Source organism: Myodes glareolus, chromosome 13 (assembly GCF_982192425.1).
Source record: "Myodes glareolus chromosome 13, mMyoGla1.1, whole genome shotgun sequence".
NCBI classification, from domain to species: Eukaryota; Metazoa; Chordata; class Mammalia; order Rodentia; family Cricetidae; genus Myodes; species Myodes glareolus.
The window spans coordinates 66,360,761-66,385,079 of NC_142038.1; the positions used below are offsets into that span (position 1 = coordinate 66,360,761).

General features: G+C 37.5%; 1 protein-coding gene across 4 annotated transcripts in view; it reads left to right on the forward strand.

The window, feature by feature from the left end:
- The window catches only part of Trappc8 (trafficking protein particle complex subunit 8), an 87,415-nt gene extending 63,396 nt beyond the window's left edge, over nt 1-24,019 (forward strand). For all 4 annotated transcript variants that reach the window (XM_048442670.3, XM_085700079.2, XM_085700078.2 and 1 more), the window contains 11 exons: nt 1,946-2,100; nt 6,007-6,449; nt 8,201-8,348; nt 10,219-10,315; nt 11,515-11,583; nt 11,685-11,743; nt 14,819-14,992; nt 17,584-17,685; nt 20,023-20,168; nt 21,825-21,914; nt 22,935-24,019. In XM_048442670.3, coding sequence (XP_048298627.3) covers nt 1,946-2,100; nt 6,007-6,449; nt 8,201-8,348; nt 10,219-10,315; nt 11,515-11,583; nt 11,685-11,743; nt 14,819-14,992; nt 17,584-17,685; nt 20,023-20,168; nt 21,825-21,914; nt 22,935-23,169 — 1,718 coding nt within the window. In that variant the 3' untranslated portion in view covers nt 23,170-24,019. The remainder of the gene's footprint in view (nt 1-1,945; nt 2,101-6,006; nt 6,450-8,200; nt 8,349-10,218; nt 10,316-11,514; nt 11,584-11,684; nt 11,744-14,818; nt 14,993-17,583; nt 17,686-20,022; nt 20,169-21,824; nt 21,915-22,934) is intronic.
- The last annotated feature ends 300 nt before the right edge of the window (nt 24,020-24,319 follow it).

The following is a 24,319-nucleotide window of genomic DNA, read 5'->3' on the forward strand; positions in this document are numbered from 1 at the left end:
GATAAGCATATGAATTTAGATTATTTTAACTTCTGGCATAGATTCAAAGGTAAGGGATTTTATTCCCTTGATTAAAATTTTTGTTATTGATCTCAATTTAGCAAATTGTGACTAAATAAGTTACACTTGTTGAAATATCTGCTGCCAATACAAAACAACCTTTATATATTTTGTTTTTAATGTTTTCTTTCTATAAAACAGCATACTAAAACCAGTTTCTTCTGTGTTTGGATATTAAATACTCAAAGCCACCTGTGGCAGTACATGTCAGTAATCCCAGCTTCTTGGGAGGCTAAGACAGGAGAATTACAAAAATAGCCTGAGCAGTTTAGCCAGACAGTGTCTCAGAATAAAATTTGGGCTATTGGTGTAGCTTCTTAGTGGTACATCTGCCTAGCATGAGGTCCCAGGTTCGGTCTTCAGTACTGACAAAGAACAAAACAACAGGGAAAAAAAAATCACTTGAAATATTGTTTCTATGCCCCAAAGTAGCAGAGTTAGTTTTAAGCTGAGATTCTTGGTGCCCTAAATAGTATTCTCTGCAGACTTTGAAGAAAGCTAAAGATACATACATGTACTTTACATGGTTTGGTGGGTTTTGTTTGTTTGGTTTTTAAATAATTTGGAGAACTCTACAAGATCCTAATACTGCTTTATAATTAATGTATAGTTGGTTTAGGTTGAAAAGATGCTAAGAAGGGAGTTGTAATAAACTGCTGTAGTTCCAGAACTTTACTTTTAGTAATGTGTCTTCCTAACAAATTAAAGTTGACTGCTATTCATGTGATGGGTGTGAATTTAGCATTCATACAAGCTGATTATTAACAGTGAGAGTCTCCTGGAACACTTGCTCTCCCTTGCCCTTGTAGTTAAGATTTTCACTTGGACATAAGAGAAACTCAAATAGACAGGATGAATCAGCGGAAACACAAAGCTACACATATTAATACACAAAAATTGAGGTGATCTTTTGCATTTTAGTGCTATATTTATGCTTCCTGTTCGATAAGTGTGAGGCATGGAATTTGTAAGTAGTCTTCCAAATTGATTACATTTTTAAAGCAGTGTGAGTATTAAGGATTTTGTTTTAATTTTGCTTTCTCACTGGTTCTTAACTCCTAATCTAGTATCATGGAATTATGATAGCCCATAAAATATATCTTACAGGGTGCTAAAACAAGGTACATTAAAGATCATAATTTATTGTAGTGTGTGACAGTGACTCTGAATTAACATTAAAATGAGACCCATCATATAAACAGAATTTTCATGCCGTTTTAGTACTTTTCATTCAGAATGTTCATAGAAATCTGGGTACAATAATTTGTGGGAATCCTACATTATATATCTAGTCTGGACCTGTCACAGTGACCAAAGGCACTGAGTAGCCTTCAGTAAAGATGGAGTTATATGTCCATCCTAGCCCTTTTACACGTGTGAGTACATGTTTACTTGGTATTGAAGATAGTGAAGAAGTTAAAACTATCTGTATTATAATTTTCATTGTTTAGCCTTTTGAGACAATGCAGCTAAGTATACATCTTCAAAATAGTGCTATTTTTGGTATAAGTAAAAGTAAATAACCTATTTTATGATTTTCTTTAATATTTTCTCATAGCCCACATCAACACTGGGCCCAAGACAGTTGTTCTTGGATCTTTTTTGGTGAATAAATACTGGTTTTTAAAGACTTCTATTCAGTGATATGTAGCCTTTATGCAACGTAAGTAAGTACAGAACAAAAATGAGATATTGGATAGCATAGTATAGATGATATTAAACATGAAATTAAATTGAAGTATACTTACTGTTGTAATTACATGTGTTACTCAGCAATTACCTGGAATTTTTCTAGCATTTATGGAAATTTATAGTATTCATAGAATTCGAGTTAAATCATCAAACCTATCATTATTTAAGGGTATTGATTTTTTTTTAATTTCAGGAAAACATTCTTTGAGTATGTCAGTTCGAGGGAGACAGGATTTAGAAATTCAAGGTCCACGACTTAACAACACGAAGGAAGAGAAGACATCTGTCAAGTACGGCCCTGACCGACGTTTAGACCCTGTAGTGACTGAGGAGATGCCGCTGCTGGAGGTATCACACTTCTTCCCATGTCATGGCCATGACGATTTACAAAGCCAGATGATGTTTCAAAGAAGTTAATTTTAGGTTGAGGTTATTGTACTTTTTGTTGTTGTTTTGTTTGTTTTAAAGCGGGGTTTCTCTATGTAGTCCTGACTGGCCTTGAACTCCTTGAACTCACAGAGATCTCCCTGAGTGCTGGGATTTAAACTGCACTTTTAAACCATTGTTAGCTAAATAGTTCTCACTGACAGAGGTCAGGCTATGAGCAAATTGTCCTTGCCACCACAGCCACACTATAAGATATAATCTTTAACGTACTAGTAGAAACTGGGGGATATTTGTAACTCGGCACTTTGGTTATCGAACTCGATGACCCTTTTGCAATTTATAAAAATAATACATGAGTGAATGCTCATAGACAGTCTAAGCAGTACACAACTGTGTGGGGATGAATGCATCTGGAACCTAACCCAGACTCAGACAACATGACCTGTATATATGTATATACATGACATGTATGTACGTGAATGGAGCTGTATGCTATGCCACTAGTAAGGAGACCACGAGGAAAAGGTGTTGATGAAGGAGAGGAAAGCAGTAGGATGTGACATGTGAACAGAAAGGCTGTGTGTGGACATGGAGGAGTGGAGTACAGGGTGTAGCCAGGGGCAGGGGGGAGAAGATGGGAGAGTCAAGGAAAGGTTTGTTTATAAGTACCTTAATGAAATTTAAAACTGTGTTAGTTTCTAGTTTTCCCTGGTAGGTATGACCACCTTTCTCCAAAGGATGCTTGTGATCTGATCCCAAAATGGTATTTATGTTTTTAGACCTTGTGATCCTTATAAATAGCATCATGTCACATGGTTGGGTGGCAGTAGTGTTATGTATTAAGATGAAACCATTGTTGAGCTGCGTGTATTCTGCTCAGATCTAATACAAAGGGGCAAGTCTAATGGTGGGGGGAGGATAGTGGCCCAAGTACTGCTTTCTTGATAAATATTTTACGCATGTTTTAACTTTATTTGGTATCTTTGTCTATGTTGAGGATTTTTACTTATCTAAAATCATATTTAACTTTTTTATTTGTTGATTTCTGTGTTCTGTACTGACTCTTTTAGTCAAAACTTTTCAGTTAAGTTAAATTTTATTGGTTAATTGTGATGCTGGGGTTAAATCCAGGGCCTCAGATGTGCTAGATACACGTTCTGCCATTGAACCAGCTGTCTTTTTACTAATGTTTGTATGTTTTAAAAATTTTATTTTTTCTATTTATTTTTGGTTTTTCTTCACATTATTTATTTTGCATAAGTGTATGGATACATATACTAGAGTACACTTGTGAGGTCAGAAAGCAGTTGTTTTTCTCCTACTGTGTGAGTTTGAGGGTAGAATTTCAGCCAATACCTTCACCTGCTGAATGTCTTGCCACTTGTTTGTGGAGTTTGTATAGCCCAGGTAGCAGTCCTGGGTCTGCTAGTCTTCCCACCTTTGTCTACCCAGTGCCTGGGCATCCTGCCTGTCATATTTGTGTTTTAAATTGAAGTAGCATGTTCTCCTGAATGTCAGAGGAGTAAGAACAAAGTTTGTTTCTAGTCCTAGTACTTTTAGTATGGTGCAGGGTACGGTACTCATTATGTCATCTGTTTACTGATATTCTGAAAATATCCACACTTCTTCCCTGACAAAGTTTTTATTTGTTTGTTGAGATATAGGGTCTTACTATATTAGCCATGGCTAGCCTGGAACTTCATATTTAGACCAGACTGGCCTGAGATCAGCCTACTTCTGCCATTTGAGTGTTGGGACTAAAGACATGGGCCACCATGTGTGGTTGTTTATTTGTCATTGTGTGCTACCTCTTTGATTCTGTGGTTATTTCCTTATTTTGGTGTTTGTCATATCTTTAACGTGGTAATCCCAATTTCCTAATCTTCCACTTACCTATCAGCTTTACGTTCGTACAATGATAATTCATTGCCGTTGTATAGTTGTAGCTAAGATTGGCTAGGAATGAATTGAGACAGATTGAGTTTAAATGCCATGTTAAGTATGCTCTCTTTTATAGCTTAAAGCCATAGACTTTTATCTGGAATTCTATAGGTAACAGTTTCTGAGGGCTTACTTTCAGAAGCAGATATTCTAATCACTATAGTTAAGTTTTTAAAATAAATTAGTAAAAGTCACCAAAACACACTTAATTTTACTAGTTTGCAGTTTTTATAATTGATTTGTTCCTTTGTTATTAAAGCTAAGTTTTAATAGTATAACCAGCTGAGGGATAGTGGTGGCGCATGCCTTTAATCCTAGCACTCAGAATGCAGAGGCAGGTGGTTCTCTGTATGAGGTCAGCGGGTCTGCAGAGTGAGTTCCAGGACAGCCAGGTCTGTACAGAGAAACTCTTGTCTAGAAAAACTAAAGGCGGGGGGGAAGTATAACTTTTTTGTATTTCTTTAACTTACTAATTTTACCTTTTTTTGAAGAACTTTATACATGAACCCTGTCACTCTCATTGCCCCTAACTACTCTAACTTCTCCTATGTTCTCCCTCCCAAATCTGTGATCTCTTTTTTATTGTTGTGTGAGTGTGCGTGTGTGTGTGTGCGCACGTATAAAACTTTCTGAGTTTATTTAGTTTTGCACGTGTGTACGTGTCCAAGGCTAACTACTTGAGATTGGATAACCTATGTGAGAGCTCATTCCTTCAGTCTCCTTAATTGTCAGCCATTGACATCTGCAGCTCTTCATCTGGGGTGCAACCATGTGGAGTTTCCTGTCAGCGGTTTCATGTTAATGGTGCTGTCATTATGCTGGTCTTGTTCAGGCAACCATATTGTTTGCGGGCATAGGGGCAACTTCTGTTATATATAGAAAACACCAATAGCAAACACCCTCGTCTTTGGCTCTTACAATCTTCCTACCCCCTCTTCTTTGATGTTTCCTAAGCTTTATATGTAGATGTTGCAAGTCGTGTTCTCAGATGACACACAGTTAAAGACAGAGCTTTATTCTCAGTCCCAGTTCTAAGTGTCTATCCTTAGAAAACCTCCTAACTCACTATGTGAACCAGGTACTGTCACTGGCTTAAACTTTGTGGAACTTAGTGGCTTTTAAATTCACACCCATTCTGTGTTTGGAACTGCTTGTATAGCTCATGTTTGTTCTTGTGTGACAGTTTGAACGTTATGCATCTGAGCAGGGTGTTAGGAAGGAGGCAGCTTCTTACTCAATGTAGAAGCAACTAGTTTTTTGGCTGACCAAACAAGTCTTGTAAAGAATGAACATTTGTGTGTATTTGGTATTGAGATTAGGACCAGAGATCTTGCGTGTGAATGCTGGGGTGTGTTTTCAAGAGTTTTGTTTTGTCCGTTGTGTGTTAATCTCTGGGGAGTCATTAAATTTCTAGTTTTGGTTTCTTAGCATTTGAATAGTCTGATTTATGCCTAGCTTTTATCCGCAGTTTGAAAAATCCTCCATTTCTCAGTTTGGGTTTTGCCCCTTTGAGTTACTAAAAGCTTAGGGTTGTGTGGAGTTTTTGGATTTTAAAGTTGTGAATATGGAATCATGGGTCTCTGTGTTATCCTGTGAGAGCCACAGGTAGTTACTGATACAGTTACCTACTTTTAAACTTGACAGTAATAACTGTTATAGGACTAATTTTCATCTAATTTTTACAGCCATTTAAAATAGCCTTTAACTTGTTCATAATCTACATAGTCATGCAAGTTTGACAAATTAGTCATATTGTTGTTGTATTTTAAATTCAGAATTTAAAATCTGTGTGGCAAAATAACATTAGGTGCTTGATTCAAAGGTAGAGCTATGAAATAACTTGTTCTTTTAGAAAACAGTCTCAGCGTTGCTCATTAGAGACTCAGAATTTTAACAGTATAATAATATTTTTTCCTTCCAATGCAGGTGTTCTTTATACATTTTCCTACAGGGCTCCTCTGTGGAGAAATCCGAAAAGCATATGTAGAATTTGTCAATGTCAGCAAATGTCCTCTGACTGGACTGAAGGTTGTGTCTAAACGTCCAGAGTTCTTCACTTTTGGTGTCAATACTGCTGCTCTTACACCGCTGAGCCCCTCGACCTCGGAAAACTGCAGTGCTTACAAGACGGTGGTTACAGGCTCTCCCTCTGCGGGCACGGCACTTGTGTCATCAGCGTCCTCGGTAGACTTTGGGACCAGCACAGGACAGCAGCTGGAGGCCATTCCTGTCCCCCTTCCTGACTCCGTGCTGCTCCCCGGAGCTTCTGTCCAGCTGCCAATGTGGCTTCGTGGGCCAGATGAAGAGGGTGTCCATGAGATTAACTTTTTATTTTACTATGAAAGTGTTAAAAAGCAGCCTAAAAGACGGTGGGTCACTTAAAACTTTTAAACTGTAAAATCTGTACTTAGTATGGTTACGTATTTGAATAAATAGTTGGTACTTGTTAATATATTGTACATAATTGTTTACTAAAAGTCACCATTTTCCTGGCAGGGTGGTGCATGCCTTTAATCACAGTGCTGGGAGGAAAAGGCAGGTGGATCTCTGCGTTCAAGGCTAGCTTGGTCTACAGAGCAAGTTCTTGAATGATCAGGGCTACACAGAGAAACTCTGTCTTGAAAAATAAACAAACAAAATAACATCTTTCAAATTGTACATGATGTTTATATTTAAACTTGCCATAACTATAACTTAATTCTAGGTAACTCAGAATGGAAATAAATTAACTACATAAAGTTCTTTTTTTAAGTAGAAAATGGAAAAAAAATACTTCAACATTTTTAGTTGTTTTCAGTGTATAAACTTTCTCATTCTTTGATAGATTTAAATGCTGTATCATTTGTATATCAAGTCCCCTCCCATACAGCTTCCTTTTGTAAGAATATAATTTTGGTATGTATGAGAAATGTGTGTGCAGTGGTGTTGCAGTGGATAAGCACTTAAGATCTCCAGCCTCCCTGTTCCATACAACTCAAGCCCATCTACATGTTGCACAACAGAATTCGAATACTATCATCACCTTTATAAAATTAACATTTGTTTGATTCTAAAGAATATCTAAATGTCATGGGAAACAGTATAAGGGCAAAAATAGGAAAAGTGTTGGTACATTTTGGGCTCTTAGTAAAGTAGATACTCCTTAAGACGATGGACAGACAGTGCACTCTAGCCAGGAAGCCCAAGTGGATAGGAGTCAACCACTCCAGCGAGTAGTTTTATCTACAGATAGCCGTTTACCAGTTAGAGAAGAATAAGAACTGAATGTTTTGCCACGGTACAAGCTGTGGGGAAGAAGTTGAGTAGGGTTTGGTATGGTAGCACATGCCTATAATCAGGGAGGTGAAGGCAAGATCAGGAGTATAAGGCTACCCTGAAGCAATGCAGACTTTGACTTAAAAAATTAAACATTACATTTGAAATGTGCAACTTCAAATATTAAGTTAAAAGTTGTGGTTTCGGGCCTGGGAGTACGTACCTCAGTGGTTAAGAGTTCTGGTGTTCTTCCAGAAGATCCATGTTTGGTACCCAGCATTCATAACTGCTTGCAATCCAGTTCTAGGTGATCTGGTACCTTCTTGGTCTCTTTGGATACCCAGCATATGTGGCATGCACACACATTAAGAAAAAATTGAGTTGTGGTTTTGTTGGCAATTTTAATTTTGAGACCTATTTATTTTGAGACAGGATCTCATTATGTAGCCTTGGTTAGCCTGGAACTCACTGTAGACCAAGTTGGCCTCAAACTCACAGAGATTATTCTACCTCTACATCCTGAGTGCTGGGATTAAAGGCGTGCGCACCCATACTTTTGGGAGCATCTTTGGGACCACTTTTAAGAGAGAAGATGTATTTGTTGCTATGTGAAGATTATTTTCACTATGATGTAGTTTGATGAGCAGGAGAAAAGCCTAGAGCCAGTATTACTGTTAGTTTGCTTCAAATTGAGAACAACTGAACTGAACGTAGTCTAACTATAATTTTACCTTATTGTATTCTTTGTTTTCTGGTTATATGCAATCCTGGAAGTTACTATGTTTCTGGTTTTTATTTAGAATTAGAGGTTTGTAATGTAGGGAGAGAACCTTAGATTCAGTTTGCATGTGTTTTTAATTTTCAGACACAGAATTTTAAGACACACTGCAGTTATTTGTACTAGCCGATCTTTGAACGTGCGAGCAACTGTCTGCAGAAGTAATTCACTTGAAGATGAAGAAGGCAGGGGAGGCAATATGCTAGTCTTTGTGGATGTGGAAAATACTAATACTGTAAGTTATTTTAAACCTGAATTTTATTTTAAAGTCTGTTGAGGAATGTTTGTTCTTGGTAAATGTTTTTTTTCTCTACAATTTAGCATAAGTAAGAATTTAAAACTATTCACATGAGCTTGTATGAAAACATCTTAATATTCTCCACTGGCTTTGATTTTTGTGAAAGGGTCTGATAATCATATGGTACATCGATGTCAGGTGTAGTATTTGGTGATGCAGTCTGAGAGGTAGTGAAGTGTGTGTGGTTCTGTGAGGATTTTACTTTCTGTATTAACAACCCTGTTCTCATGTGCTCTGACAATACCATTTCCTTTATAAAGGACATTTCTGTCTGTATACTCTAAATGTCAAGAAGGTGTGATTGTAAAGCTTACAGAATCTCAAGTTGATCAGTTCAGATACTTATCAAATGTTATTAGTTTTGTAATACTTTTAGTTTCATGAATCTGTGAAACCACTTTCTAGGAAACATTGGGGTTTATTGTGCTGAAATGTTGGTAATTTTCACAAGACTCTTCATTATTTGAGTAGAAAATGTTGATAATTTCTAATGTCAGATTAGCTCTCATTTAGGAAAACAAAACTTTTATACAATTTAAGTTACACACTAGTTGGAGATTTTTTTGTTGTTTCTTGTCTCCTTCCCTCCCTCCCTTTTCTCCTCCTTTCCCTCTCTTCTCCTTTCATCCTTCCATAGTGACTCACTGTGTGTTAGTCTAGGTAACTTTGAATTTGTCAGCCTCCTGGTTGCCAGGATTATAGGCATGTGGCAGGTGTCACTGTGTCCAGCTAATTGTTTGTTTGTTTTTTACTTTTTACCTTATTGAAAATGATTTATTTCTGGAGAAAACTCATCAGAAGAAATAAAAGTGCCATACCCTTCTTCTTCTTCTTCTTCTTCTTTTTTTTTCTTTTTGAGCGAGAGAGAGATCTGGTCTTACTTTGAATTTCTAAGCCCATACTTCTACCTCCTGAACACTGAGATTATAGCACTGAGATATGGCTTATAGAATGCTAGGAATTGGACACAGAGCTTCATGAATGCTAGGCCAACTGAACTGTCACCCTGGCTCAGAAGGTGTCATAATTTTAGTTAAAACTCCACAACAGATTTATTCTTTCTCTCTTGAGTCAGGGTCTCATTCTGTAACCTCTAGAAGTCTGAAACTTGAAATGTTGCCCATAAACAGTAGTCCTTTTGCTCTAGCCTCCCAAGAGCTGGTATTGAAAGTGAACTGTCATACCTGGTTTATGAATAATTTTGATTATTAAATTCTACCAGAAATAGTAGATTCTAGTAACTTTATGTAATGGATAACTGTGCATATATAATATACAAATTTATTTTATTGTTGCTTTCTCTAAAATTTTGGAGAGGATTTAAATAACTTTCTAAGATATGTATTGTTGAATTATTTCAAATACATATTGCATTTAATGTTTTTATTTTATTTCTGAAGATTTGTTTTTATTTTATATATATGAATATTTTGCCTGCTTATATGTAACTAACTGTATGTGTGTCTGGTGCCCATGGAGACCAGAAGAAAGGGCTGAATTCTCTGGAAATGAAGTTATAGATTATTGTAAGCTGCCATTTGGATGCTGAGAGTTGAACCTAGGTCCTCTAGAAACTCAGCAAGTGCTCTTAACTGTTGAGCCATCTCTCTAGCCCTCCTCCTTATTTTATTTATTTTCCTCTACTGAGAATTAAATGGGGCCTTGTACCTGAGGCAAGTGCTCTACCATTGAGCTCCATTCCCATCCTCTAATTACTTTTACTTGATTTGAGTAGATCTGATTTTGTCCTCGGAGTTTTTTTATTCAGTGCTTTTAGCCTCAAGTGACTTTTTTGTGTCTTTGACAGAGTGAAGCAGGAGTTAAAGAGTTCCACATGGTGCAGGTGTCAAGCAGTAGCAAGCACTGGCAGCTGCACAAATCTGTGAACATCTCTGAAAACAAAGGTCTGTATCCTTAGCCTCACACTGATTATTGTTTGGAGACTTGTGTTAGTTACTTGTGGTGGTGGTAACCAAATATATAAAGATGCAACTTAAGGGGAGGAAGGGTTTGTTTTGGCTACAGTGTGAAGGGATACAGTCCATCCTTACAGGGAAGCCATTGGGGTAGGAGCATGACATGCCTGGCCACACTGCATCTTTGTCAGGAAGCAGAGAGAGTAGGTAGGAGATGGGGCTGCCCAAGTGACCTTCCACCAGCAAGGCACCACTAGCTGTGGACCACTTATTTAAATACACTAGCAATAGGGATGTCTCACATTTGAAGAATAGGAATTAGCTGCACATATGGAAAAATCTGTGTTCAGAGTGCATGGCATATTCATGTTTACTGGAGAAAAAATTGTTGTGATTTTAGTGTAAATTATGCTGCTAATTCATGTAGACTTTAGTAGCCAGTAAAATAAATCAGCATTTATTTCTTTTTACTTATTTTTGTGTTTGTGTCTGTGTGCATTTATTTTCCACAGCACACATGTGGAGGTCAAAGGACAACTTGGAGGAGTCAGTTCTCTCCTTCCTCCATGTGGATCCCAGTATTAAACTCAGGTCATCAGACTTGGTAGTAACCACCTTTACCTGTTAAACCATCTTTCTGGCCCTATAAGAACATTTTAAAGCCAGATAAAGTGGTAGGAAATACACTATGTCAGAAATTTTTATAAGTCATAAATGTGGAGAAGCACTAAAAAGAAATGATTGAGAATACTGAAAGGGCGTGATGAAGTGTAAGACCTTGGGGGTGCCTAGTATTCCCAAGTTCTAACCTTTCCAACTTAGTGTTTAAGACGTCAAATGTCAAATACAGACACACACACAGAATCATAGAGTCACATATGCTTGTGTATCTTAAGAGTCTGAATTTTAAGCTTTTCAAGTGGTTAATGAATATCCATTTCATTGAAAAGAGAACAGATTTCTTTTGTTGTTGTTTGTTTTTTGTTTTTTTTGGAGACAAGGCTGTCCTAGAATTTATTGTATAGGCCAGGCTGACCTCAAACTCAAGAGATTTGTGTGCATCACCACACCCAACCAAATGAAATCTTTTTTATAATTTTAAGTTGCTTTCTGTTTTGATGAAGGAAGTTTGAATAATGAATTGGGCATTGCACATGTTATAACCTGAGAAACATTTTTATTTCTAGATGCCAAACTTGCCAGTAGGGAGAAAGGAAAGTTTTGCTTCAAGGCAGTAAGATGTAAACAAAATGAAGGTAAATTTGTTTTACTTTGATACTTTATTAAATGTCCATTTTGTATCTTATAGCAGTAACATGATTAGTTTGTTTTCCTGTGTGTTTGTTGTTTTTTTTAGCTGCTGTACAGTCCTCCGAAAAATACACTTTTGCAGATATCATCTTTGGAAATGAACAGGTATGCAGTGATGCACAGTACTTTGATGTAATTGTCTATTCTGAAAAAAACTGTAGCATCACGAATAATCATCTTTGAATAGTGAGCATCTGAACTTTATATTCTTTTACAGCCCACCTTTAATCCAGGCATGCCATTTGGACATATAGTTACATAAAATTAACTTTTGAAAATACCCAGTCATGGAAACACAGTGCTTGGGATTTTAGAAAAGCCAGAATTACTTGAGGAAACGTTTCTGTTTAGAAAAAGTGACCATAGTGCAGCCATTTTTTTTTTTCCCCTAAGTGGGCCCTCTGTTTTCTAAGTCTACTTCAAAGTCTTTTCTCATGTTGTCATCTTCAAATTTGGGCATATCACATAGTTCTGAGACCTGGAAACACTGGGTAGGTACCTAGGCTGTCTTAGAATTGGAAAGGTTTTTGTAAACACTTGATCATAATATGCATGAGTCATCTAGAGCAAGTTTTCCAATGTTAAGAAGTGTGCATTGGGGATCTTATTAAGATGCCAGTTCTGGGGGTTGGAGAGGTGGCTCAGAGGTTAAGAGCACTGGCTGCTCTTCCAAAGGTCCAGAGTTCTGTTCCCAGCAACCACATATGGCTGTATGTAATGAAATCTGGTACCTTCTTCTGGCCTGCAGGCAGAGCACTGTATACATAATAATTTAAAGATAAAAAGATCCAGTTCTGATTTGTCAGGACTGTGGTGGAAACCTAGGTTCTGCGTGGTTGTCAGTTTCTAGGTAGTACTGCAGACCTTAGTAGCTCAATCTTTAGACCTTGGCTTTGAGGTCCAGGTATAGAGAATTTCGTTAGAATAAAGGCTTTTTCTTCCCCACTTCTGAAGCCTTATTGTGATCTGCAATAGAGTTTGGGAATATGATTTTTAAAAAATGTTTTGAAGACAGGGTATCATGTAGTTCAGCCTGGCCTCAAACTCCATATATAGCCAAGAATGACCTTGAACTACTCCTCTTCCTGTCTCTATATCCTGAGTACTGGGATTACAGGCTTATGTCATCATACCTGGTAGTCTTAAAGGTTTATGGCACTGTGTCTGGTGGGATTGCAGCCCTATAGGAGCATATCTGCTAGACCATTTCTGGTGGGTTTGCAAGTCAATGGAATCATGATTGGTGGGGTTGCGTGCCTATGGCACCATGTTGGTGGGATTGCAGTTTTATAGCACTATGTCACCATGTCTGGCTTTCCTTGTGAAGGTGGAGTTTGAACCCAGAGCTTTGTGTTTGCTAGACTCTCATTCTGCCACTGAACTATGTCCCTAGCCTGGATCATGCTTTAACATGTTGTTTTAATTAATTTTGTATGTGCTCACATACATGTGCTTGTGTGCATGTGTGCCATGGTGGATGTGGAGGTCAGAGAAGACCCCTTTCTGGAGTCAGTTCTCTTTCCTGCGTGAGTCAAGGGTCTCTCCATGTCTCTGCTGCTGTACTCTTTATGTTTCAGGCTAGCCAGCCTACAAAGTTTGGACTGCTTCTGGTATGCACCTTCACTTTACCATAGGGATGCTGGAATTAAGATGTGGGTTCTAGACATCCTCTTGAGGTTATCAGACTTGTGTGACAAGCACTTTTGCCTTTTGAACCATCTCCCTGCCTTATGTATTTTTAACCAGCTCTACTGTAATCTGGAGAGGTTATCTAAGGAGCCACCCACTCACTTCTTTAATAATTCCAGACATCCCTAAAGTACTACATTTTTCTCATCAGGAGTTTGCACGTTGCACATTTTCTATGACAATATTTGAGGAAGCAGCTATTTAAGGAACATCTCACAACTACAAAGGTCCAATGATTGCAAAGCATGTATGATTTTAAATGTTAAAATTAGTAGTATTTCAGGTCTTCACTTGTATACTTTTATCATTTCTTTTTCTATGTTGTCTTTTTGCTTATTTGTTTATTGTGATGCTGGTGATCCTAGGACTTAAACCTAGGGCCTTCCATATGCTACACAAGCACTCTATCACTAATTTATACCCTAGCCCTCTGTTTTACTTTGTACTTTGAGAAGGGTCTCACTGAGTTGCCTCTACTGGGATTACAGGTTTATGCTATCAGACCTGGTGGATGACTTTTTAATTTTATTTTAAAATAATTTAAATTCTACAAGCATCAGTTGGACCCTTAAATTATATTAAATCTGCAATTTTTGTTGTATTTGTTGTTAAATAATATCTTAATTGAGCATCGAAGAAGGCAGACAAAGACCCTTTTTTTGAAGTATCTGATTGAACGACACCACGTACTACAGATTAAGGAGAAAACTGTGGGGATGATATTTTACCAGAAAAAGTTCACCAGAAGATGAAAAAAAATGTACTCTTTTGCTTGTTTTTTAAGTGGTTAGGATGGGTGCTGGTAACTTACCTCTTATATTTTTGGTTGTCAGCCTACCCTTTAACAGCTGAGCCAGCTTTACATATAAATGATACATGCAAAATAATCCATAAAATTGCAAATGTAGGGATTTTACCATGAGAGAGTATTCTATGTTAGGGGAAATCCTATAGATTTGATCTTTTCTCACATTGCTTCTTTCAAGTAGATAGAAAGGGCAATTTAATACCAGTGATTATCTATGTTACCTCATTAGATGCTGCCAGGATAGTGTGTCCTCGTAAGCTTTTAGTTAATTCAGCCAGATGCCTCAAAAAGTACTCATGCACAAAATTATTTAACAATTACAATAAAAATGAGTTTTAGTTCTAGGATCTGACTGATGTTTTTAGGGAGTTAAATGAATGAGTAGCACTTTTGTTTTGTAGAATTGTAGTTTTTATTCATCCTCCCGGACACTTGGAAAATCATGGCAATATAGACTGTTTTGGTGTAACACCTTTTAAGGTTATGAGTAATTTGCACTAAATCTTTTAGATACTCAAATGACCTTCACATTCAGCTGCACAGACAAGAAATTAATGAGTAAACTTTTGGGTTTATATTTGTTATAGAACTGTACATTTTGGCAGGGAATATTTAAATGAGTAAGTTTTGACAGGGTATTTAATTAAAAGACTTATGTAGACAAGTGATTTTTCTTTCCACAGATAATAAGTTCAGCAAGTCCATGTGCAGATTTCTTTTACCGAAGTTTATCTTCAGAGTTGAAGAAACCACAAGATCTGCTTTCTGCACATACAGAGAAACATGGAGCAGAGGAAGCTGTGCGGTTGATTCAGAAGTGCAGTGAGGTGGACCTGAACCTTGTCATATTATGGAAGGTAGTGCACTACATGCTGCCAGCAAGCCTCACTTAGAGACATTTAGGTTTTACTTTTCATTTTGTGACAGGGTCTTTCTGTGTAGCACAGGCAGACCTCAGACTTTGTGTGCTCCTGCTTTAGCTTCAGGAGTGCTGGAAATAGAGGTGCATCACACCCAGTCTGAATATCTGCCTTCTGTCCTTCTTTTCTTTCCTTTGTTGTCTGGTTTGTTTGTTTTTTAAGACATTGTCTCACTACATAGCCCTGCTAGCCTAGAACTTGCTATATAGAACAGTCTGGCCTTGAACTTAGAGGGAGATCCATTTTTACTTGAATCGAAGCTTTGTGCTTCTCTGTTTAGATCTAGATATTTTATTTTCAAACTGGAGAACAGTTGTATACTCATATTTTTTCTGATTAAAATTTTCACTTTCAATATTGAAATTAGTTTATAACTATTAATAGTTCCATAGTGACTTTTTGAATGTTTTTGTCTAAAGAAAGGAATTCAGTAAAAGCTGATCGCTTTCTTCTGTGGGATAATGTTGTTTCTATGTATCACCAAGAATATTGTGGACATGCAGGTCAGTGAGAACAGGATCCATTAAACTATCATGAGCATCTCCAGACACTATCAAGAAGGAAACTACTCTGTGAGCCTGTGGGTACTCAATTCCCTGCTCCAGCAGCCATGGACTTCTTATTGTTTGTGTTGATTTTTTTTTTTTGCCTTCCTCCCTTTTTTTATTTTTACCTTTATTCATTTATTGTTGCTGGAAGTAGTTTATATTTTTGAAACAATGCTGACTCTACACCTACTTATAAAACTCTACTTGAATAAATTGCATATGTTAATTACAGAATAAGATTTATGTTAAAATGACTAGTTGTATTCTGTTATGTATTAGCTTGAAATCATAGGCTCTTGAATGTTCTTGATGCATTTAAGGTAAGATTTTGAGTAATATGTGTTGTAACCTGTACTCAGCTGTCAAGTCCACAATCATCTTGATGGGGAAAAAAATTTACTTTTTTAAAAAACAGCCTGCTGGTCATATGTAAAAGAGAACTTGAGGTGTATTAAAGAATATGATACAAAGCTTGGTAGTGGTTAGTACCTGGAACTGCATTTATATTGAGTTGAGAAAAATGTCTATAAATTAAAGAGAATTTAAAAATACTTTTTTCCCTTTTGTGGTTTTTATTTTTCTGACAGGATCTCATATAATCAAGGTTGGCTTTGAACTTCTAATCCTTCCAGTACCTCCCAAGTGCTGGGATTTCAGGTGTGTGTTATCACACCTAGCTAGCTACTGAATTTGTGAAGTCATCTTAATTGTGGGAGATCATGCACAGGAAGGGGAGGATTTGTGAATCAACACTATTCAGAACCAGACTCATAGCCTGGGCATCAAATGGTTTTATTTTGAGGCAGGTTCTCATATGTAGCTCAGGTTGGCCTGGAATTTTATATTTAAAAAATTTCTGACATTGTCTCAAGACTTTATCAGTGAGTTCCTGTAAAGGTTAAACCAGCATTAGTAGCTGTTCAGCTACTTACTTCTTGGTTCTGGATTGAGTGGACTATGGGCTGTCCTGTGCCTTAGGACAGCAGTACTCAAGTATGACCCTGAATGACAAGCTGTCACCAGTCAGTAAGTACAGAAATTGAAAGTACTCAAGCTTTGAGACTCTTGCAACAAGATGGAGTCTCTTGAATCAAATGAAAATTTGGCTTATTTTTAAAAAAGCAAGTCTCTGGGCTTGGTAATATACATCTTTAATCCCAGCACTTGGGAGGCAGAGATAGGTAGTTTGAGGCCACCCTGGTCTACAGAGTGAGTTCCAGGACAACCAGGGCTATACAGAGAAACCCTGTCTCGAAAAACAAAGTCCAAACAAACAAACAAAAAACACAGCTAAATCAGAGCTGGAGAGATGGGTCAGCAGTTAAGAGCATTGGGCTGCTTTTCCAGAGGACCCAGGTTTGATTCCTAGCACTGACAGGGTGGCTCACAACACTTGTCCCAGGGCATTCAACATTTTCTGGCTTCCGCAGGTACCAGGTGCACACACATATAGTGCATAGACATATATGCGAACAAAATATTAATGTGTATGAATAAATAAAAACAAAAACTCCAAATAAGTCGTTAATAAATATAGAACAGAGTCAAATTCCAAAGAGAGAAAATATATATATATATATAAATTGGGACAAATATTTTAAAATAGATTAATTCAATTTGCTAATAGAAAAAAAATCTTTTTAAAAAGCATATGTAGCCAGATGTGCCATGTACTTTAGTTCTCGTATTCAAAAGGCTTCAGTTTGATTCCAGCCTGAGCTACATATCAGATTTATCTCTCTGAAATACTTGGGTCAGTCAAGTTTTATTTAAAAAAGAAAAAAAGCAGATTCAGAGGGATGGGTAAATGCTTTTTGATTGAATGTGAATGGATAAATAAAGATTGAAATGCTGACATAGGATTATTGATAATTGATGGATATTAGGTGTCATATTTTTTTCCCACCAGTAGTTAAGATGGTTACTTTTGGGGTTTCTGCCACGAGTGAAAAGTGACATTTCTTTTGGTTACATTTTCAGGCATACGTTGTAGAAGATAACAAGCAGCTTATTTTAGAAGGCCAGCATCACGTTGTTCTTCGCACTGTTGGGAAAGAAGCCTTTTCACAGTCTCAGAAACAGGTGATGGCAGTTGCTGGAAGGCCATTCTGACCCTTCCGTGTATGCGTATGGTTGTATGGTTGTGCTTCCGTTGTACTTGTGATCTTTTTCTGCCATGTCCTCTCACCCCCTCTACCTCTGTCTTCTCTATTCTGAGGTAGGGTTTGTTTGCTCTGGCTGGCCTCAAATGTGCAGCCTCTGCATTGGCCTCTGGTGGTGGAGTTAGGGGCATGTGTTACATGCCTAGTTTGTCTAAATATCCTTCTTTGGCTACCATTTATGTCTTTTATCCTAATATGTAGAAATTTTTTTGGTGTTTTTTTTTTTATGGTGAGGATTGAACCCTGAGCCTCACACATGATAGCCCACACTCTACCACTAAACTATACCTTTAACCCTTATTCAGTACAATTTAGAAGTCATGTTGTTTAGATGGCTTAAATGTATTAATAATAGATTTTAAAACTTTTAATTATATGTGTTCTTTTTGTTTTATAAGTGAACATTTTGCCTGCATATATATGTCTGTGCACCATGCACATGCAGTGCCCTAGTATTGAAGGGGCGGGTGGGCTGCTTGTCATCCCAGCCACCTGAGAGGAGCGTGGGCCCTTTGTTCATCCCAGCCACCTGACTAGCTTATACCTGAAATAATCACACAGAAACTGTATCCATTTAAACACTGCCTGGCCCATTATATCTAACCTCTTCTTGGCCAACTCTCACATCCTGATCTAACCCATTTCCACCAATCTGTATCACACAAGGTTGTGGCTTACCAGAAAAGATTCTAACCAGCCATCTCAGGCAGGAGAACCATGGCATCTGCCACACTGCCCTTCTTCCCAGCATTTAGTTCGGTCTGCTCCACCTATCTAAGTTTTTCTCTATCAAAAGGCCAAGACAGTTTCTTTATTAAAGCAACACATAGACAGAAGAACCTCCTACACCATCCAAGAACTGTCTATGTGACCGCATGCATGCTTGGTGCCCATGGACTATGTCTATGCATGCAGTACCACAGACTTGGGAAGAGGGCATTGGATCCTGGAAGTGGGGTTATGGATGATTCTGAACTGGGACCTCTAGAAGAGTATTCGTGCTCTTAACCACTGAGCCATCTCTCCAGCCCCAATAGTGCATTTTTTTAAGCTTTAAAAATTAAAGGTAGTCTTAAATAGAGAGTCTTTGCACATCAAAACATTCTAATCCAAGATTGGAGTCAAGAAAAAGACCCCAGCAGCTGTCCAGAAGCCTGCTTTTCTCTCCTCAGCTCTGTGTTCTGAAGTAACCCGGACTGTCTGTCTGTCTTAGAAGTCACAGCAGAGCTGCTGTGCAGCTGTCCACAGGTTCACTGTCACCCTGTCCATGTTATCACTGCAATTTTCAGTGGACATTTCCGTGCAGAAGCAACTACTCTCTAATCAAAAGAGCAGACTGACTCTCAGGCTGACGGGGGAGGACTGCAGGGTGAGCTCTAAGACCTTGTGGTACCAGAGTGTGAAATGCCCACTGCTTAGGAGAGCATGCTGGGCTGAATTGCTTTATGTTACAGAGTTTTGCTGTTTTATCCTCAAATATTCTATTCACAGTACACAGTAGAATCAGCTGGATTTTTCAAGAGGCTTTTAAATGTTTTTTATAATTTTAAAGTAATTTTTATTTTCACTTTCCTCCTTTAAGAAAAAACAACTTAGGGAACCTTATGCAGTAGCTCAGGCTCACCTCAGTTTTGTGTGTAGCTGAGGTTGACCTTGAGTTCTTGATTCTCTTCTACCACTTGAAGTGCTGGGGTAACAAAATATGGGATTATAATGGCACCACTGTGCCTGTTTTATAGGGTGCTGGGGCTTGAACCTATTCATGCCAGGCAAGCACTGTACCAGCTGAACTATTTCCAGTACATGTTAGCCTTTGAGTAATGTATTTGAAATACTAAATCTATGAAATAAATGAATATATTTTCAAAATGGAAATTTTTTATTTGTTTAATTCTTGATCCTCAGCTGTTAAAACAGCTGTGGATAATTGAATATCCACAGCCTAAGTACTGAGCAGTTTTATTGAATGAGAATCACATCAGTCATGAAAATGATTGGTTATGGAACCCAGTGTAACATATAAGAAAGGTATTGAAGTAATTATGTAAGATCATAGAGCTAATATGTGGAGTAGTTAGGTAAACTAGTGTTTATCTCAGGTTATACTGCAGATGTCAATAGCTGCCAGTTTAAATAATAGCAAAGAAGAAAAGGTACTTCATGATTTAAGTTCTCTTCACTGTTTTTTAAGAGTTTGTACATACTGTGACTTATATAAAGCATCATTTCATTATTAGTCTTTATTGTCTATTCTCAGGAGCCCCCAGAAATGGAACTATTAAAGTTTTTCAGGCCAGAAAATACTACAGTTTCCACAAGACCATCGGTAGAACAGCTTTCTAATCTCATTAAAACAAGTCTTCACTACCCGGAATCATTTCATCATCCATTTCATCAAAAAAGGTATGGGGCTTATTTTTGTTAAATTTCTTATGTACATGTACAGATACCCATTCTTTAAAAATTAACATTATTTTGGTAACAGCATTGACCCACACACCAAAAGAAATTTAAAATAATATGAGTCTTACATGATTTAACCTTTACTATAATTAGTTTTTGTGTCTGTGTGTGTTTGCGTGTGCATGTGCAGGCGCGCATACATACACAACTTCAGTATTACTGAGGATGAGTGTTGCCCCAGACAACTCTCAATGTCAAAAACTTTCTATCTGAAGTGTTAAGTTTTTTTCATAAAGCCAAAAACTAGGGGAAAAGATTGTATCATAGACACAAATCAGACCTATAGCATGACTAACAGTGGAACTCAGTTTTAGACTATGTCCTTCCCTTAAGACTTTTTTTTACATCTGTTTATTGTGTGTGTGTGCGCGCGCGTGCCTGCCTTCTGTGGCATTCACATGGAGGTCAAAGGACATCTTTTGGGAGTTAGTTCTCTCCTTCTATCATGTAGAGCCCAGGTATGAAACTCAGGTTGTCAGATTTAGCAGTAAGCTGAGCCATCTTGCAAACTAACTCCTCCTGGAGAATCTTCAAGTACTAAATAGCATAGGGAATGATTTATTTATAATTTTGATAAACAACTTTAATGTGTAAACAACGTTTTTAAAATAGAAAGTTCTAAGCTGGTCGGTGGTGGTGCAAGCCTTTAATCCTAGCACTCGGGAGGCAGAGGCAGGTGGATCTCTGTCAGTTCAAGGCCAGCCTGGTCTACAGAGCTAGTTCAAGAACAGGCTGCAAAGCTACAGAGAAACCCTGTCTTGAAAAACCACAAGAGAGTTTTAAATCTGATGACACTTCAAAAGGTTGCCCATTTGCAGGTATAAAGGCATAGAGTTTTCTTAGAACCAGTATGTACATAACAATTGATGTTCAAAGTTTTGGGGAAGTCACCCTTGGTAGAGATGGGAGAGGGATGTATGATGGGACAGAAAAGAAATGATGAAAAAAGGAGAAAAGCACATCTTCAGAGAAGGCTAGAAAAGAGCAGCTAAAGCAGGAAGACCAGGATGGAGGTGATGTCTCAGCAGTGGGCGGTTGGAGGGAGAAAAGGGCTGACAGTTAAGTGCTCCAGAAAGGCCGTGATGTTAATTGCTCTGAGGACTAGATGGGCTGCAGGGTGGGAGGGCAGATATCTACATCTCTTCTTTCTAGTAGCATTTTAGTAAGGTGTGAGTAATTTAGCACTTGAGGATTAGATGGGACCTGAATAGTCGTAAATTCCTGGGGCTTCACTTTGGCTTGTTACATACACATTTGTAATTTAAATGAAGGAGAGGCTGCAAACTAGAAACCTGCTCTCTGGGGCATAGCACCAGCACAACCTAAGCCACATATGTATGCCAGGAAAACACCTTACTTAACAGTATTCCTTATATAAAGTGTAAATTCTGATATTTAGTATGGAGAGATTGTATTAATGTATTTTATTTACAAAGTAAATTATCCTAGAATGATTTTGTGACTCACTTTGTTTTTTTCTTACTTGAATTTGATTTTAAACTTGTGTTCTGTTAAGTATTTTTGTGTTATTTTTAAGAATCTAGTTTCTAAAAAGAAAGTGTATGACGAATGGCTTTGTTCATCTTTGTTCCACAGCCTTTGCTTGGTACCAGTCACCCTTTTTCTTTCTAATTGTTCTAAGGCTGATGTGGATGTAATAGTTGATCTGCGGCATAAAACAACAAGGTAAGAATTTATTTTATGAGATGCTGTTTAGTAGCCTAAAGTTTAGTATTATTTAAAGCAGTTCAATGTTTTGAAATTATGCAAATTATTGCCTAACATGGATAAAGTTAACTCAGGCAGTGTTAGATTTGTTTATATAGTGTCAGAGAAGTGTTAAAGAGCTATTAAATATCAAAGGCTTTTTTCCCCCGACTTGAAAATAATACTTAATAAAAGAGTCTAGATTATATTGCGATACCCAATACTCCTAGAGCTAGCAGGTTTGTCTCGGGCATTTTTGTATTAGGAAATAAATCTCAGGCTGGAGAAATGGTTCAGTGGTCAATTACACTTGCTGCTCTTGTAAAGGATCTGTGTTTGGTTCCCAGCATCTCTGTGGTATCTTACAACCATCTGTAACTCCAGTTTCAAGGGATCTGATATCTTCTTCTGGTTCTGCAGGTACCAGGTACACACATGATTCAATTACACACATGCAGGCAGTGTATCCATACACATAAAGATAAGTAAATACATCTTCAAAAACACAAAAGAAAAGTCATATTAAACATATGCTTAATGCTTTCATATTACACTCTAGATGGTGCCTTAAAATCCAAGCACATAGTAGCCTGTATGTCTGCATATCACAAACCCATTGAGTTGTGCTGTGTTGCTGAGCACTAGATTGTTCCTACTTTCTAGTTTTACAATGTTTACTATTATGGACATTCTTTTACACACAGTTATTTTTTGTATGTGGATATCAGGTTAAGAGCTCAGTTTCAAATCAGGTTCCATTGTTTACTAGATGCCATTATGGGCATTAAATGAAATAATCTACTTTTAGCATTGTTCCTAGAAAATAGTAATAACTGTTAACATATGGTTGATTGTTACCGTAATAATGTTATTAATAATGGTTCATTTCATAAACAATTCCTAGAAATAAAAGGATTTGATGAAAGAGATATAAGTAAGATTTTAGAGGGAAAAAAAACATTAAAAAAATGACAACTTACCGTTTCCTTCCTCCTTTAGTCCAGAGGCATTGGACACTCATGGATCATTCACATGGCTTGGACAGACACAGTATAAGCTCCAGCTGAGAAGTGAAGAGTCTCGCAGTTTGCAACTGAAAGCATGCTTTGTTCATACGGGTGTTTATAACCTTGGGACTCCAAGGGTATTCGCCAAGTTATCGGACCAGGTTACAGAATTTGAAACAAGTCAGCAGAACTCCATGCCTGCTCTGATTATCATTAATAACGCGTGACAGCTGAGAGTCACAGAAAGAGTCCGACTCTGTGGAATTAGTTTTACAGCAGCGTTTGAAAGACCCTCTTGTTAAGGAAGTTCTCTGATCACTGCAAAATACTGGGACTTGGCACTTAGCTGACACACAGTACACTGGACTGAGAATAGAATTCCAATTTTTTCTTTTACAACTGGTAATAATGTCCATGTTCATAATACATAATTTCAACATATCCATACACTTTAACAAGCCGTGTCTTAAAAAAAAAAGTCGAAGTCTGCTGTTGCAGCTTGTGGAATGGGTGTGACTCTGAGGAGATGGTTTTGTAGAAGGGAAGGCCATGCTGGCAATACTGCCATTAAGCCATTCATGTGCAGTTCCCAACTGTACTGTGAGGGTCTGTAGAGTGTTAAATACAGGTTTTCCTGCCTTGCCTCATGCAGTTCTGTAAGATCGGTATTGAACTTTGGTTATGGGCATTTGTATTTCAGTCCGGTATCCCAATGGCTTATATATAACTGTAAAAAGAAAAGCTTTTCTGATGCTTTGAACATAGTTTTGGAAGGAATTTGACCTTATTCCCTTGCTCATCTCTGACTGTCACACTATTTCTCAATAAGATTTTTGTCATTAAATCATATTCTTTATTATATAACTTTAACAATTAAGTTGATCTGTTTAAAATATAAATCTACTCAAGTTAAAAATAAGCTTTTCAAAAATGTATTATATTTATAACAAATTTACTGTAAATAGAATAAAGACATACTATTCACTGTATAAATTTATTAGATGCTTTTTTTAAAACCTGGTTTTGTGAGCACTTAATATATTCTTTATTTAAAATAAATGCCACCTGTGTACAGTAGGCACCAGCCTAGTTTCCTGTGAAAGCTTCATCGCCATTGTTCACAAATGAAGCATGGCCTTTGCTCTTGAAGAGCAAATGAAGTTTTTCTTTGCATGTGTCCTGTCTGGTACTGTATTCAGGTCTACATGGGCTGGCCTCATGCCAGTGGGGAGGTAGGTCATCATTGCTTCCTACACCTACTGTTCACAGCTGCATAGGCGCTGGTCACCGACTTCCTGAAGGAAGAAGTACAGCTTCTGAACTGAACAGGAAATAGCTCCCTAAAACAGTACCTAATTAGTTCTTACTGGTGATCAA